Raw genomic sequence first — 15,986 nt, 5'->3', positions numbered from 1 at the left:
AACAGTCTTCAGAGGCACCCATCACAATCTAGAAGGTATCACAATATACTTTACAACCATTAATTACATTTTTAAAGTGTGGTCTCAATGATAATGTAAGAGATACAATTAATGCAATATAAACTCCATAAATAGAAATATTTGTGATATTAATTGAATGTTAAATGTGTTCTGATTTTTTTTGGAAAATAGTATCATGAGGATTTTCTGAATACAACTCATAGAGGAAGTAAATTTTAATCTAAAAGATGTGCCACTGACAAAGTGGTGACTAGTTCTGAGAAGCGCACCAAGTTGCTTGATATTTTACTCTTGTTCCTTTTAACTTTCTTATTTTTTGGAAGGACTCGTGCTGAATCATCTGATCATAATGAATGAAGGAAAGTATAATTGCCTATCATTAGGCATTGAAAGCAGATTATTGCAAGATGCAGGCAGTTTGAGATTAGTCTGCACCAAATCCTTGATACCATAACAATGAATAGAACTCTTTATAAACTTTAGCATTAACCTCAAGGAATGGAAACAGAGTTGGATAATTGCTGTTGAGTATCAAATTAAAGTTCTCAACTAAGATAAAATATTATGGCAACACATACAAAACACCGGGGGATCTCAGCAATTCAGGCAACATCTATGTAAGGAAATAAACAGTCAAGGTTTCAGGCCTAAACCCTTCATCAGGTCAGGGATTATTCAGAAATTTGATGGTAGAGAGGAAAAAGCTTTTCCTAAAACTTTGAATGTGTGTCTTCAGGCTCCTGTACCTCTTCTCTGATGATAATAATAAGAAGAGGGCATGCCTTGAGCTACACACATCAAAGTTGCTGGTGAACGCAGCAGGCCAAGCAGCATCTGTAGGAAGAGGTGCAGTTGACATTTCAGGCCGAGACCCTTTGTCAGGGCATGCCTTGAGCTACCAGCTTTTGCAGACGTCCTTGATGGTGGGGAGGCTTGTGCCCATGATGGAGCTGTCAAGAGTCTGCCACTCTGTATAGCTTCGTATAACTGTGTGCATTGGAGCCTCCAATCAGTTGGTGATGCAACCTCAGAATGCTCTCCACAGTACTTCTGTAAAAATCTGCTCGAGTCTCTAATGGCATATCAAATCTCTACAAACATCAATGTAGTATAGCTAGTGGCATGCCGCCTTCATGATTGCACCAATATGTTGGGTCCAGAATAGATTCTCTGAGATGTTGGCAGCCAGAAACACGAAGCTGCTCACCCTCTCCACTGCCTTACCCCTTGATGAGTACTGGTGTATGTTTTCCCATCTTCCCATTCCTGATGTCTACAATCAATTCCTTGGTCATACTGACACTGAGTGGAAGGTTGCTGCTGTGATACCACTCAACCAACTTATCAAACCCACTTCTGCATTCCCTTTGCCCTCTGAGGTTCTGTCAACAAAACAGTGTCATCAGCAAATTTATAGATGGAGCTTGAGCTTTAAATAGCTGCACAGTCATAAGTGAAGAGAGAGTAGATCAGTGGGCTAAGCACACATCCTTGATGTGCCCCTTTTGATTATCAGTGAGGAGGAGATGTTATTACTGATTTGCATTGACTGAGGGCCCCTGATGAGGAAGCCAAGGATGCATTTGCAGAGGGCAGTGCAGAAGCCCAGGTTTTGACGCTTGTTGATTAGGACTGAGGGGGTTGCTAAGTTGTAATCAATAAACAGCAATAATGTAACTATTGCTGTTGTCCAGTTGGTCCAAGTCCAAGTGGAGAGCCAGTGAGATTGCAATGTGTAGTGGTAGGCAGATTGCAGTGGGTAAAGGTCCTTGATCAGGCAGCTCTGACCATCCTCTCAAAGCATTTCATCACAGCAAACATGAGTGGTATTGGCGATCATCACTGAGACAGCTCCCTTTGCTCTTCTTGGGCAGCAGTATGATTGATGCCCTTATGAGCAGGTAGGAACCTCTAACAACATCAGTGAGAGGTTGAAGATGTCCTCGAACTTTCCAGCCAGTTGTCTAGCACAGGATTTCAGTACGCTGCCAGGTTACTAAGGCCTTGCAAGGATTCATTCTTTTGAAGGATGTTCTGATGTCAGCCTCCAAAACAAAGATTGGAGGGTCACCAGATGTAGTGAGGATTTGCAAAGGTGTAGTTCTATTCTTCCTTTCAAAGCATGCATAAAAACCATTGAGTATCAGTGAGTGAAGCATCGCTGAGAAAACATCACCTATGCCGCTGGGTTTTAATGTATAAGAAGTAATGGGATGCAAATTCTGGCACAGTTATTCTGCATCCATCTCTAACTTCACATGGAATTGCCCTTTTGTTCTTGTCTTGACCTTCCAGAAGTCCATTTTTCTACTTGTAGGGTTCTGTATGACCAGTCTTGAATGCTATTGATCTATCCCTCAATAGACCATGAACCTCCTGGTTCACTCAGTTTTTGGTGTGGGGATGTCCGGTAGGTTCTCGAAGGTACACACTTATCCACAAGGATCTGTGGCACGGTGGTGACTATGATATACTCATTCAGATCTGAAGATAAATACCCGAATATGGTCCAGTCTACTGATTCAAAGCACTCCTGTAATCATCGTTAATCAGACAAGAAATAGAATACATTCACTAAATATTTTCAGCCATATGGGGCCAAAATATTAATTAAGTACAAAGCTCACGATGTTTCCTCCAGCTGAATCTGACTGAATATTAAGGATAAAAAAGATGCTGGCAATAGAGAGAGAGAGAGATACAAAACACTGCAGTTACTGGAAGAGAATAGTGGAGATACTCAGCAGGAGTGCCAGCTTGTAGGGAAAGCGAGACAATAGCACAGCTTCGTGACTTCTCATCAGAATGACCAGTCCTGTTACAAACAAAGGCTGGTTTTCTGAAATAGATTATCCAGTGTTGACTGCTGAGAGCTGTAAAGTGCCAAACTGAAAGCAAATATACTGTATCTCAAGCTTATGTTAGGCCTTGTTTGTGGAACATAAGAGGTGAAAACAAAGGTCAGAAGGGGACTAATAATATAGTCCAATATGATTTTAAATACACACGTGATGCTGGAAGTTCAGAGTAACACACAAAAAGGTGGAGGAACTCAGTGGATCAGGCAAGATCTATGGACAGGAATAAATAGTCTATATTTCGGGCTGTTCATTCTGAGACCTTTCATCAGCCTAGATGAACATTCACTATTTATTTCCCTTCATAGATGCTACCTGACCTGCTGACTTCCTCCAGATTTTAATTCACCTCTGTGTAAAGAAAAAAAAATTGAAAATAGCATTGTTTTGTGATTTAGAGAAGAAACATTCACTAAAATAAACAAATACTCCAGTTATAGACCTATATAAATTTATGATAAATTAATTGATGTCATGAATGTTATTTTGGTTTTGAAGGTTTATATGTCATGGGCTACACACCGGGGAGTTATACAAGTTCCGAGTCAGGGCTGTCAATGCAGCTGGCCTCAGTGAATACTCACAGGAATCTGAGGCACTGGAAGTCAAGGCAGCTTTAGGTATGTAAAGCACTCATTTTTGAAAGTTAATTTGCTAATTTTAGGAAAATTAAGTGCATAATAGTTTGCTTATTTTTGAAAGTGTATTTACTTATTGTCGAAAGCAGATGTATTCATTTTGGAAAAGCATTCATTTCTGTGTTTATTTCTTAATTGATCACAGATGATTTTCACAGTACCATTTGTATCACTTTTCCACCCTCGATGTCATAAGTCGTTGTTCTGATCATGTGCTGCCTGTATCACAAGGAAAGTGTATTCCTTTTCACTGTGCCTGTCCATTAGCCACCGTACAAAATCTCACGAGTCTGCTTCACGGTCAAAAGTTTCAAAACTTAACAGAATCATAGATTATCATCTTTGCTCCAGCACAATGTAATGTATAATGCACAAGACCATCCAGTGCATATCTTGTTCACAAATAAACCATCTAATATCTTTTCTAATCTGCATTTACCATCATTTTGTTTGCTACCTGTTTAACAGTAATCTTTTAATGTGTGTTCCCATGCTGCTGGTGCATGCTCTAATAAATTATTTTCTCCCTTATAAACTGCTATTGTGTGAAATGTCTACCTGCAAATATCAAAAACTAATCCATGCACTTCTTACTATCATTTAATATTTTCATGTTATATTTAGGTAAAATAATTTATATAAATAGGATTTCACAGATTTAAATGCAATTATAATGATTGAATTCTAGTTCGGATCAACAATGTATTCTTTGAACAACTTTCAAATTCTTGTCAGGCATTAAAGATAATTAGATTAATTGTGAAAATTAAATCTAAAATAATTGAAAATGGTGGAAACATTCAGCAAATCAGACAGCATCTATGAAAGGAGAAAAGGATTTAATTTGAAAAAGTTGTAATGCTAAGATTATAATGCAAAAGATTTTTTAAAAATCTGGACATTTACTAAGCCAAATAGCTAACAAAATGCCTTTCCTGTATTGGCTGAGTACCTTATAATGATCATGGTTATTTTTGGTACATGGAGTGTCATACATAATATCTCTGCTGAGCTGTGGTTATTTATTCCTGGTTAAAACATCTGTCAGAGCAGCTGTGGAACTAAAAGTTCTTAGATTTGAGCTTTTGGGCTGTGAATCCGTCAGACAAGTTTTACTCAAGCTGTTTGTAGGGCACTTGTTTGGGGGACTTTGTCATTAATGTGTTCATGTGGTCGTTTCAGAGATTTAGGTTTCAATTGTAGATTTGGCCCATGGTCCTTTTGTGACTATGCACTTCCTCTTTAGCTTTATACGGTATATTTTCTTTATTTTTGTTACCTCATGCCATTTTATTTTATAACAGTCCTTTTGTTTCCCTACAAATGACATCTTCACTGTAACAGAAACTGTGCTTTGAAGTGAATAGAGAGCAATGTTGTACAATGCCTGACTTCCTCTAACTTAATGGTAATGACAGACTGTCCTGGTTATCATGAGAACAACGTTTGCTGCTTACAAGCACCAAACTTCTCATGCACCTTTTGTGTCAGATTTCTTCATTTTTCTTCAATGCCTCTTATTATTTTTTTTTCTCTATGCACTATACTGCTGCCAAAAAACAACAAATTTCACATCATATAAGACAGTGAAAATTATTCTGATTCTGGTTTAGAAGTAGATTGTGAAGTCGAGTACTTCTTATCATACCAGGAGACCACTTAATATTCAGCAGCCTATAGAAGCTTCCTTAAGCCTGGTGCTTGTGCTTTCAGGTTCTTGAAGCTTCTGTCCAGTGGGGGTGGGGGTGGTGGAGAGAATGCCTGGAGTGGGTGGTGTCTTTAATTATGTTGACTCTTTTAGCAAGTGTAGACAGAATCCACGAAGGGGAGACTGGTTCCCAAAATTATGCTGAGCTGTGTCCACAGTTTCTTGTGGTCATGGGCAGAGCAATTGCCAATCCAAGCCATGATGCATCCGGGGAGGATGCTTTCTCTGGTGCATCAATAAAAATAGTGAGGTCAATGGGGACGTGTCAAATTTTCTGACTCTTTAGCCTGCTGAGGAAGTAGAGGTGCTGGTGAGCATTCTTGACCATGATATTTACATGCTTGGACAATGACACTATCTCCTTCCTGTACTTCCAATCCTTGTTATTTGAGATACAACTAGCTATGGTGGTATCATCTGCAAACTTGCAGATAGAGTCAGGTAGAATCTGACCGCTCAGTATTAAGTGTATAGTGAGTAGAGTAGGGGCCTGAGGGCACAGCCTTATGGGGCACCAGTGTTGAGAATAATCATGGCAGAGATGTTGCAGCCTATCCTATCTATCAGGAACAGATTTATTCTTTAAATCTTCATTAATTTAATTTTTCTTTATTGAACAAATTACTGTGTTATAAGCATAAAAAGATTTGCTGATACTAGTTCTTATTACGAAAGTGATTGTTGAAATCTTTGAGGTATTGCTAAACAAATCAAATAAAATTATATTCTGCCCAAAAGAAGTAAAGAAAAACCTTCAGAATCTGGGAATCTAAAACAAAACCAGAAAGAGAAACAGAGTTAACATTTCAGATCCGTTGATCAGAACTGTCAAAAAGTCTTGAGCCTGAACTTTAATTCTGTTTCTCTTTACATAGATGTTGCCTGACCAGCTGAGTGTTTTGCTTAATGTTCTGCCTAACACGTATGAATACAAAGCAATTGCTTACTTAAAGTTTTATACTTTGCTGCTTTCTACATTTGATGTTGCATCTTCGAGGTCTGAGCTTTGAGCAATGCTGCTTTATTTTCCTTTGTATTGTAGTAACAGCTGATGAGAATTTATTGCTCTGTATCTGGTTTATTGCCATGTTAAATGTTGAGTAAAAACATACATTTGCATCTCATTCCATGTTTTATGTTAACCATGTATCTTCATTTCTTCATCCTTGAAAAAATGAAGTCTGTTGTTGAGCAGAGATGTTCTTAGACTGCCTGATTAATTACTTTATTTAACTCTAGGAGGAGGAGTGCCTCATGGTGTGTTTCCTGAACAAAGTGGTAACATTGGTGGACTAACAGAAAGGCGTGCACGCTGGGATTGCAAGCATGAGGCATCTCAGCCCGCACGTCACACTTTACTAAGTAGTGATGCTGTGCTTAACAGACACCAGCTACCCACTGGCTCTGATAATTTGCCATACACAGCACCAGATACTTCAAAGGAGGTAAATGCAAAGTGGACAAGCGAGCCTAATCACAGGAGCTCAAAGGTACAAGATATGCATAAGGAGGGTATAAAGGTACCAGACATACATGAAAAGGTTCCAAACATACAAGATAAACATGGGAAGGGCCTAAAGGTAGAAGATATGCACAAGATTGGTTCTAACATACAAGATGGAAGTGAGAAAGACCCCAGAGTACAAGATGTGCACGTGGACAATCTAGGTGAGAAATCAGAAAATAATATTCAAGTTAAACATATAAAGAAATGCAATCATATTCTGAGTGGAATTTACTCATGCCAAACAAATGTGACTGAATTACGTAATCGGTTTCTAAGGAAATATAATGAATAACAACAAAAATATATTTGTTATCACTCATATCAGATGAAGTTTCTAAACAATGGGAGGCATGTACGTTAAGCACAAGTTGGAAGTAGACTGGAAAGAGCCAAACTATGTCTTGCAAAATATGTTTGGTGGAGATGTTCAAAAGAGGAGGAAGTGGATTACTTTTGGGCTGTATTACAGGAATATGGATCCAGCAGAAGAAAGAATGAGCCCAAATAACCTTGTGATACATAAGCAATAAGTTAATTTCAGTGGAATGGTGGGTTACACTGAACCTTATAAAGATATTATTATATTTAAGGAAATCTGACATTAAACTTGGCATTTAAAGATGAGATTGTTACAACAAAGCTGAAAAAATGAAGACGATAAATCTTAGGGTGTTCATCGCTATTTTGTGAGATTTTCATGAGATTAGATAGACCAATTTGACCAGAAATATGGCTGAATAGATTACCTTTCTCAAATTATGCTATTCATGACTTCTACTGCCCCCGCAGTGTGTATGCACAGTAAAACACCTCAAAAGGCACCGGAGAGAGAAGCATCCTTCAGGGATTTTAATGAGATCTTACTTTTGAAAAGATATTGCTCTTTCAGGGGAAAATACAGAGAAGATGGAGATAGACATCTTTTTACCATGTGCTTCAAAATGGAAACCAAATTAACTGACGCTGGAAATAATACAAAAAACAATTTATATACAGGAAGTGACGTTAATATAAAACAAACTCCATACTAAGCGAACTGCACCTCTAGAGGTCAGAACACTCCCCACCTGGCATCCACAGGGTGTCAAACTAGACTATTGAAACTAAAAGTCAAATGATCATTTCACTAAGCCTTTGGCAAAAGAAGGATAGTCTTGGAAATTAATCTTGGAAACAGCCTTCAGCAGTTTTCATGTTGAAAATACTGGCCTTGATGATGTTCCTGGTGGGGATCAGCAAGAAATACTGGACTATGAGGAGAGTGTGAGCTGATGATTTTGGAGCCCTCTTGTGGCATGATCAGCCAGGTTGAGATCAGTAGGAACAGAGTTCTGTTGACTCGTCTGGGTTAATTGCCTGATACATTGGATCGATTGCCTGGTATGTTCAATCTATCATGTACATAACCATAGAATCTCTTTTTGTTTCATTAAATGTATAACTGAGCACAACCTTGCTGTCGGTAAAGAACTTGGTATGTGTCCAGCTCTTCGGTTATCATCTCTGCCATCTCAGCTGCTAGAACAGTGGCATTGAGTTCAAGGCTTGAAATGGGCGGAGACTCAGGAATACTTCCATACTCAGATGTAGAATGATTCTTCATTGCTGTTTCCAAAACAATTTTGTTTTACCTGTCAGGTCTGTGAACCCTGACCTGACTCCCCAAACCTGGAGGGCCGGTGGACCACTTTTTGTCTGTCCTCTACCCTTTGACCTGTTTGGCATGGGAGACCCTACCAAGAGCCAAAGCATATAAAGCCCTGAATCCAGCCAACGTAGCTCTCCACGTCATCAAGGCAAGCAAACCTCCAAACCATGACAAGGTTCTGGTCCTTTCGGAGGATTATTTCAATACTTTGTCCCAAAGGCAACACTACTGTCATTATAGCTGCCATTCAGATCTGCACTGAGTACCAGCATGGCAGATGTACTTACCGAGTACCTTATATCTATCTTCACCGTGGAAGACACTAGCCAGAGTGTCAGGGAGCATGAGTGAGTGCCATTGCTATTACAAAGGAAAAATTGTCAGGCAAATTCAAAGGTCTTAAGGTGGATAAGTCACCTGCACCAGATGGACTTCATCCCAGAGTCCTGAGAGAGGTTGATAAGGCATCCGTTAGTCTTGCGAGACCATGGATCTGCACCTGGAAAGTCTTCACTCTCCAGGGCGCAGGCCTGGGCAAGGTTGTATGGAACGCCAGCAGTTGCCCATGCTACAAGTCTCCCCTCTCCTTGACACCAATGTTGTCCAAGGGAAGGGCACTAGGACCCATACAACTGGGCACAAATGTCGTCGTAGAGCAATGTGTGATTAAGTGCCTTGCTCAAGGACACAACACAAGTTGCCTTGGCTGGGGCTCGAACTCACAACCTTCAGGTCGCTAGTCCAATGCCTTAACCACTTGGTCACCTGCCCACACAGAGGTTGATAAAGAGATAACAAATGCATTCATCATCATTTTTCAAGAATCTCTTCAATCTGACCTTGTCCCAGTGGACTGGAAGATTGCAAATATCACTCCACACTTTAAAAAGGGATGAAGGCAAAAGAAGGGAAATTATGGGCCAATTAGCCTAACATCAGTGGTTGGGAAAGTGTTGGAATCTGTGATTAAGAATGAAGTTTTGGCGTACTTGGAGACTGATGATAAAATAAGTCAAAGTCAGCATGGTTTCTATGAATGGATATCTGTTAGAGTTCTTCAAGGAAGTAACAAGCAGGGTGGACAAAGGAGAGGCAGTGGATGTCATTTACTTGGATTTTCAGAAGGCATTTGATAAGGTGCCACAGATGATGCTGATTAACAAGATAAAATCCTATGGTGTTACAGGAAAGATACTGACATGGATAGAGGAGTGGATGGCAGACAGGAGGCAGCCAGTGGGAATAGGAGGGGGGTTTCTGATTGGCTGCCAGTGACTAGTGGTGTTCCTCAGAGATCAGTACTGGGACCACTGCTTTTCACACCGTTTGTCAATGATTTGGATAATGGAATTAATGGTTTTGTGGCAAAGTTTGTGGATGATATGAAGATAGGTGGAGGGGTAGGTAGTGTTGAGGAAACAATGTGATTGCAGTGGGACTCAGGCAGATTGGAAGAATGGGCAAAAAAGTGGCAGATGGAATACAGTGATGGGAAATGTATGATAATGCATTTTGGTAAAAGGAACAATAGTGCAGACTATTATCTAAATGGGGAAAAAATTCAAACATCAGAGGTGAGAGGGACTTTGGCATCCTCGTGCAAGACCCCCAGAAGGTTAATTTATAGGTTGAGTCTGTGGTAAGGAAGACAAATGCAATGTTGGCATTTATTTCAAGGGTAATAGAATATAAAATCAAGAAGATAATGCTGAGGCTCTATAAGACACTAGTTAGGCAACACTTGGAGATTTGTCAACAGTTTTGGGCCCCATATTTCCAAAAGGGTGTGTTGTCATTGGAGAGAGTCCAGAGGATGTTCAGAAGGATAATTCCAGGAATGAAGGGTTTAACATATGAGGAGTGTTTGGTAGCTTTGGACCTGTACTCACTGGCAATTAGAAGAATATGTGAGGATCTCATCGAAATCTACCGAATTCCGAAAGGACTAGATAATGTGGATGTGGAGAGGATGTTTCCTATGGTGGGGGGGAGGGGTATCCAGAATTAGAGGGCACAGCCTCAAAATTGAGGGATGATCTTTTAGAACTGAGGTAAGGAGGATTTTTTTTAGCCAAAAAGTAGTGAATCTGTGGAATGCTGTGCCACAGACTGAGGTGGAGGCCAAGTGCGTGGGTATATTTAAAGCAGAGCTGTTGAGGAGGGATTAAACTAACTTGGCAGGGGGTGGGTACCAGAGTGAAGGGACTCAGGATAGGACAGATGGTAAAAACGTAAAGATAGCGTGCAGTCAGATTGTCAGGAAGGGCAGGCAGGGGATGGGATTTAGTTGTAGCCAACAGGCTGAGTATCAAATCATTAGGGATGCAGAATCAGAAAGGATAGCAAATAGGGTACTCAAGGTGTTGTATCTAAATGCACATAGTATAAAAAATGAAGTGGATGATCTTGTTGAAAATTTACAGATTACCAGGTATCATGTTGTGGCCATCACTGAATCTTAGCTGAAGGATGGCTGCAGTTGGGAGCTGAATGTCCAAGGTTGCACGTTATATTGGAGAGATAGGAAGGTAGGCAGAGGGGGTGGTGTGGCTCTGCTGGTAAAGAATGGCATCAAATCAGTAGAAAGATGTGACATGGGATCAGAAGATGTTGAATCCTTGTAGATTGAGTTAAGAAACTTCAAGGGTAAAAGGATGTTGATGGCAGTTGTTTACAGGCCTCCCAACAGTGACTGGAAGGTGGACCACAGGTTACAGCGGGAAATAGAAACAGTGAGTCAAAAGGGCAATGTTATGGTAGTCATAGCAGATTTTAACATGCAGGTTGATTGGGATAATCAAGTTAGCAATAGATCTCAAGCGAGTTGAGTTTGTTAAAAGCCTAAGAGAAAGCTTTTTAGAGCAGTTTGTCATTGAGCCTACTAGGGGATCAGCTATACTGGATTGAGTGTTAAGTAATGAACCGGAGTCAATTAGGGAGCTTAAGGCAAAAGGACCCTTAGGAACTAGTGATCACAATATGATTGTGTTCAACTTGAAATTTGATAGGGAGAAAGTAAAGTCTGATGTAGCAGTATTTCAGTGTAGTAATGGAAATTACAGTGGTACAAGAGAGGAGCTGACCAAAGTAAATCGGAAGGAGCTGCTGGCAGGCATGTCAACAGAGCAGCAATGGTGTTCGTTTCTGGCAAAAATGAGGAAGGCGCAGGACATGAGTATTCCAAAATTGAAGAAATACTCAACTGGTAAAATAGCACAACCGTGGCTAACAAGGGAAGTCAAAGTATTTGTAATAGCAAGAGAAAGGGCATACAACAAAGCAAAAATTAGTGGGAAGATAGAGGATTGGGAAGTTTTTAAAAACCTATGGAGAGCAACTAAAAAAATCATTAGAAAGGAAAAGATGAACTATGAAAGCAAGCTAGCAAATAATATTAAAGTGGATAGTAAAAGTTTTTTCAAGTATGTTAAAAATGAAAGAGAAATGAGAGTGGATATAGGACTGCTAGAAAATGAGGCCAGAGAAATAATAATGGGGGACAAGGAGATGGCTGATGAACTAAATGAGTATTTTGTGTCTGTCTTCACTGTGGAAGACACCAGCAGTATGCCTGATGTTGTAATGTGTGAAGGAAGAGTAGAAGGTGCAATTACTATTACAAGGGAGAAGGTGCTCCAAAAGCTGAAAGACCTAAAAGGTACATAAGTCACCTGGACCAGACGAACTGCACCCTAGGGTTCTGAAAGATGTAGTGTTAAAGATTGTGGTGGCATTAGAAATGATCTTTCAAAAATCATTGGATTCTGGCATGGAGCCAGAGGACTAGAAAATTGCAAATGTCGCTCCACTTTTTAAGAAAGGAGGAAGGCAGCAGAAATGAAATTATAGACCAGTTAGCCTCACCTCAGTGTTAGAGTCAATTGTTAAGGACGAGGTGATGGAGTATTTGGTGATATAGGACAAGATAGTACAAATTCAGCATGGTTCCCTTCAGAGAAAATCCTGCCTGATGAAACTGTTGGAATTCTTTGAGAAGATTACAAGTAGGATAGATAAAGGGGATGCAGCGGATGTTGTATATTTGGACTTCCAGAAGGCCCTTGACAAAGTACCACACATGAGGCTGCTTACCAAGTTAAGAGCTCATGGTACTACAGGAAAGTTACCAACATGGTTCGAGCATTGGCTGATTGGTAGGAGGCAGTGAGTGGGAATAAAAGGATCCTTTTCTGGTTGGCTGCCAGTTACTAGTGGTGTTCCACAGGGGTCGGTGTTGGGACCACTTCTTTTTATGCTGTATATAAATGATTAAGATGATAGAATAGATGGCTTTGTTGCCAAGTTTGCAGATGATACAAAGATTGGTTGAGAGGCAGGTAGTGTTGAGGAAACAGATAGGATGCAGAAGGACTTAAACAGATTAAGAGAATGGGCAAGAAAATGGCAAATGAAATACAGTGTTGGAAAATGCATGGTTGTGCACTTTGGTAGTAGAAATAAATGTACAGACTGTTTTCTAAATGAGGAGAAAATCCAGGAATCTCAGATGCAGAGAGACTTGGGAGTCCTTGTGCAGAACAACCTGGAGGTAAGGAAGGTAAATACCACGTTAGCATTAATTTCAAGAGGTCTAGTATACAAGAGTAAGGATGTGATGATGAGGCTTTATAAGGCACTGATGAAGCCTCACCTTGAGTATTGTGAACAGTTTTGAGCCCCTCATCTTAGAAAAGATGTGCTGGCATTGGAGAGGGTCCAGAGGATATTCACAAGGATGATTCCAGAAATGAAAGGGTTATCATTTGAGGGACGTTTGATGGCTCTAGGTCTGTATTCACTGGAATTCAGAAGGATGAGCTGGGATCTCATTGAAACCTTTCGAATGTGGAAAGGCCTGGACAGATGTTTCCCATGGTGGGAGAGTCTAGGACAAGAGGGCACAGCCTCAGGATAGAGGCGCGCCTTTTCAAAACAAAGATGCGGAGAAATTTCTTTAGCCAAAGGGTGGCGAATTTGTTGCCACATGCAGCTGTGGAGGCCAGGTCATTGGGTGTATTTAAGGCAGAGATTGATAGGTTCTTGATAGTTATCAAGTTTGAATGGATAACCAAATGAACCAAGATGATATTTAAATTGTTGGTAATTAACTGGTTTAGCTGCTTTAAAAAAAATCTTACTAATTTTCCCAAGCAAGCTTATTAGCTTCTGCCTTAATGTTTCCCGTAGGATACAGACCTTGAAATAAAAAGAATAAATACAAAGGGGAATATGTAAATGTACAATTTAATATAATTATGAAGTATTATATCTTGATATTTATAAAACAACACATTCTTAATGTAAGGAGTGGGAGTGAACAACTAGTCAAAATATATCATCCTTGCTAGTCAGTGTAAAGCAGTAAAGCTGTGGAAAAAGTTGAGGAAGGAAAATGTATCCTCTAGGATGAAATAAGTAAGTTTTGATGGATTGTTTTTGACAAACTCTAGTTCATGCACAGAAATGTGAACAGGTTTGGACATTCAATAACAGTAAATTGAGGATCATTATGATTCAAGTTTTGGCGTACTTGGAGGCACATGGTAAAATAGGTTAAACTGAGCATGGTTTTGTTGAGGGAAAATCTTGCCTGACAAATCTACTGGAATTTTTTTCAAGAAACAACAAACAGGATAGACGAAGCAGAATTGATGGATGTTGTGTACTTGGATTTTCAGAAGGCCTTTAACAAGCCACACATAAGATTGCTTAGCACAATAAGTGTTCATGATATTACAGGAAAGATACTAGCATAAATGGACAATTGGCTGATTGGCAGGAGGCAACGAGTGGGAATAAAGGGAGCCTTTTCTGATTGGCTACCAGTGACTAGTGTTGTTCCGCAGGGGACAGTCTTGAGACTGCTTTTTACATTATATGCCAATGATTTGAATAATGGAATTGGTGGCTTTGTGACCAAGTTTGCAGACAATGCAAAGATGGGTGGAGGAGCTGTTAGTTTTGAGGAAGCAGGGAGGCCTCAGAAGAACTTACAGATAGGAGAATGGGCAAAGAAGAGGCAGATGGACTACAATGTTGGGAAGTGTATGGTCATGCACTTTGGTGGAAGGAATAAAAGTGTAGACTATTTTCTAAATGGGGAGAAAATCCAACTATCAAAGCTGCAAGTGGACTTGGGAATCCTCGTGCTGGATTCCCTAAAGGTTAACTTGCAGGTTGACTCAGTGGTGAGGAAGGAAAATGCAATGTTAGCATTTATTTTGAGGGACTAGAATATAAAAACAAGGACGTAATGAGTGTTTGACGGTTTTGGGCCTGTACTTGCTGGAATCTGGAAGAATGAAGTGGGGGGGAGGTGGTGATCCCATTGAAACCCATTGAATGTTGAAAAGGTAGATGGAGCGAATGTGGAGGGGATGTTTCCTATATTGGGAGAGTCTAGGTCCAGAGGATACAACCCCAGAACAGAGGGATGTCCAGTTAGTGTGGAGCTGAGGAAGAATTTCTTTAGCCAGAAGGTGGTGAATTTGTAAAATTCATTGCCACAGGCAGCCATGGAGGCCAGGTTTTAGGTGTATTTAAGGTGAAGGCTGATAAATTCTTGATAAGTCATATGAAAAGTTACGGAATGAAAGGTTACAGGAATGGTGGAGCAGACTCAATAGCCTGAATGGTCTAATTCTGCTCCTATGTCTTATGGTCTTAAGGTCTAAATGAATATTTGCAACATTCTAATTTCTTGCCTGCTAATCTTTGAATCTACTTACACTATTGCTAATAATTACGCCATTTAGCCAGATTGCATTACTTCCAATTGATGGTTTCTGCAGTTTGTTCAGTTTTCTTTTATTTAGCAATACAGCGCCGAGTAGGCCCTTCTTCCCCTTAGAGCCGTGCCATCCCAGCAACCCAGCTAAATCTGATTAACCCTAACCTAATCATGGGACAAATTACAATGACTGATTAATCTACCTAAGTTCAAGTTTAATTGTTATTCAACCATAAATGAATGCCCATGAATACAGCCAAACAAAACAGTGTTACTCCAGGGCCCAGGTGTAAGACTCAGTACCAACAGTCTCACACGGCACAAGGCACACATAGCACATATAAGAAAGCAGTAAAATACAGTCACATAAGAAAATATATAGTCCAAGTCTCTGAGTCCATGTATGTTGCAGTAGTCTGCAGCTGAACACAATACGTCTTGTTGCCTGTCAAGCAAACACTGGAGGGCAGCACTGATTCCAGCCTGCATGCCACACCATACTGCCTCCATCCTAGCAGTGGAGTGCATCGACTCTGACCTCTCTCTCCTGGGCAGTTGCAAATAGGTAACACTGTGGCTTGAGGCCCTGCAGCTCCTTCACCACATGCCAATAAATCAGTGTATTTGAATTGCAGCATTCTGCATAAGCAGGATATTGCAATCACAAGAAAACTGACTAAGACGATCGCTTGTTGTTAGACTTCACACCTCCTTCACACACCCACTCCGCTGCCTCTCTGATGCAGGCAGCAGCGCGATTTGCACCAAGTCCAACTCCTTCAGTTTCTCCACTGATGAGCAACTCACTGATGGGGTATACCCGCAGTATTTTAGGTTGTTAATGTCCAGCAGGTTCTTGAGATATACATTCTAAAA

At 40.2% G+C, this 15,986-nt stretch overlaps 1 protein-coding gene across 4 annotated transcripts in view; it reads left to right on the top strand.

Annotated features, from left to right (window-relative positions):
* myom1b (myomesin 1b) overlaps positions 1-15,986 on the top strand; it is a 182,338-nt gene that overhangs the window by 64,577 nt on the left and 101,775 nt on the right. For 2 of the 4 annotated variants that reach the window (XM_072255947.1, XM_072255938.1), the window contains 2 exons: positions 3,378-3,499; positions 6,465-6,482. In XM_072255947.1, coding sequence (XP_072112048.1) covers positions 3,378-3,499; positions 6,465-6,482 — 140 coding nt within the window. The remainder of the gene's footprint in view (positions 1-3,377; positions 3,500-6,464; positions 6,483-15,986) is intronic. The other 2 variants (XM_072255956.1, XM_072255966.1) reach the window with 1 other exon arrangement.

Source organism: Mobula birostris, chromosome 1 (genome assembly GCF_030028105.1).
Source record: "Mobula birostris isolate sMobBir1 chromosome 1, sMobBir1.hap1, whole genome shotgun sequence".
NCBI classification, from domain to species: Eukaryota; Metazoa; Chordata; class Chondrichthyes; order Myliobatiformes; family Myliobatidae; genus Mobula; species Mobula birostris.
The sequence above is the reverse complement of the archived record's forward strand: the minus strand, read 5'-3'. Positions and strand labels throughout refer to the sequence as shown.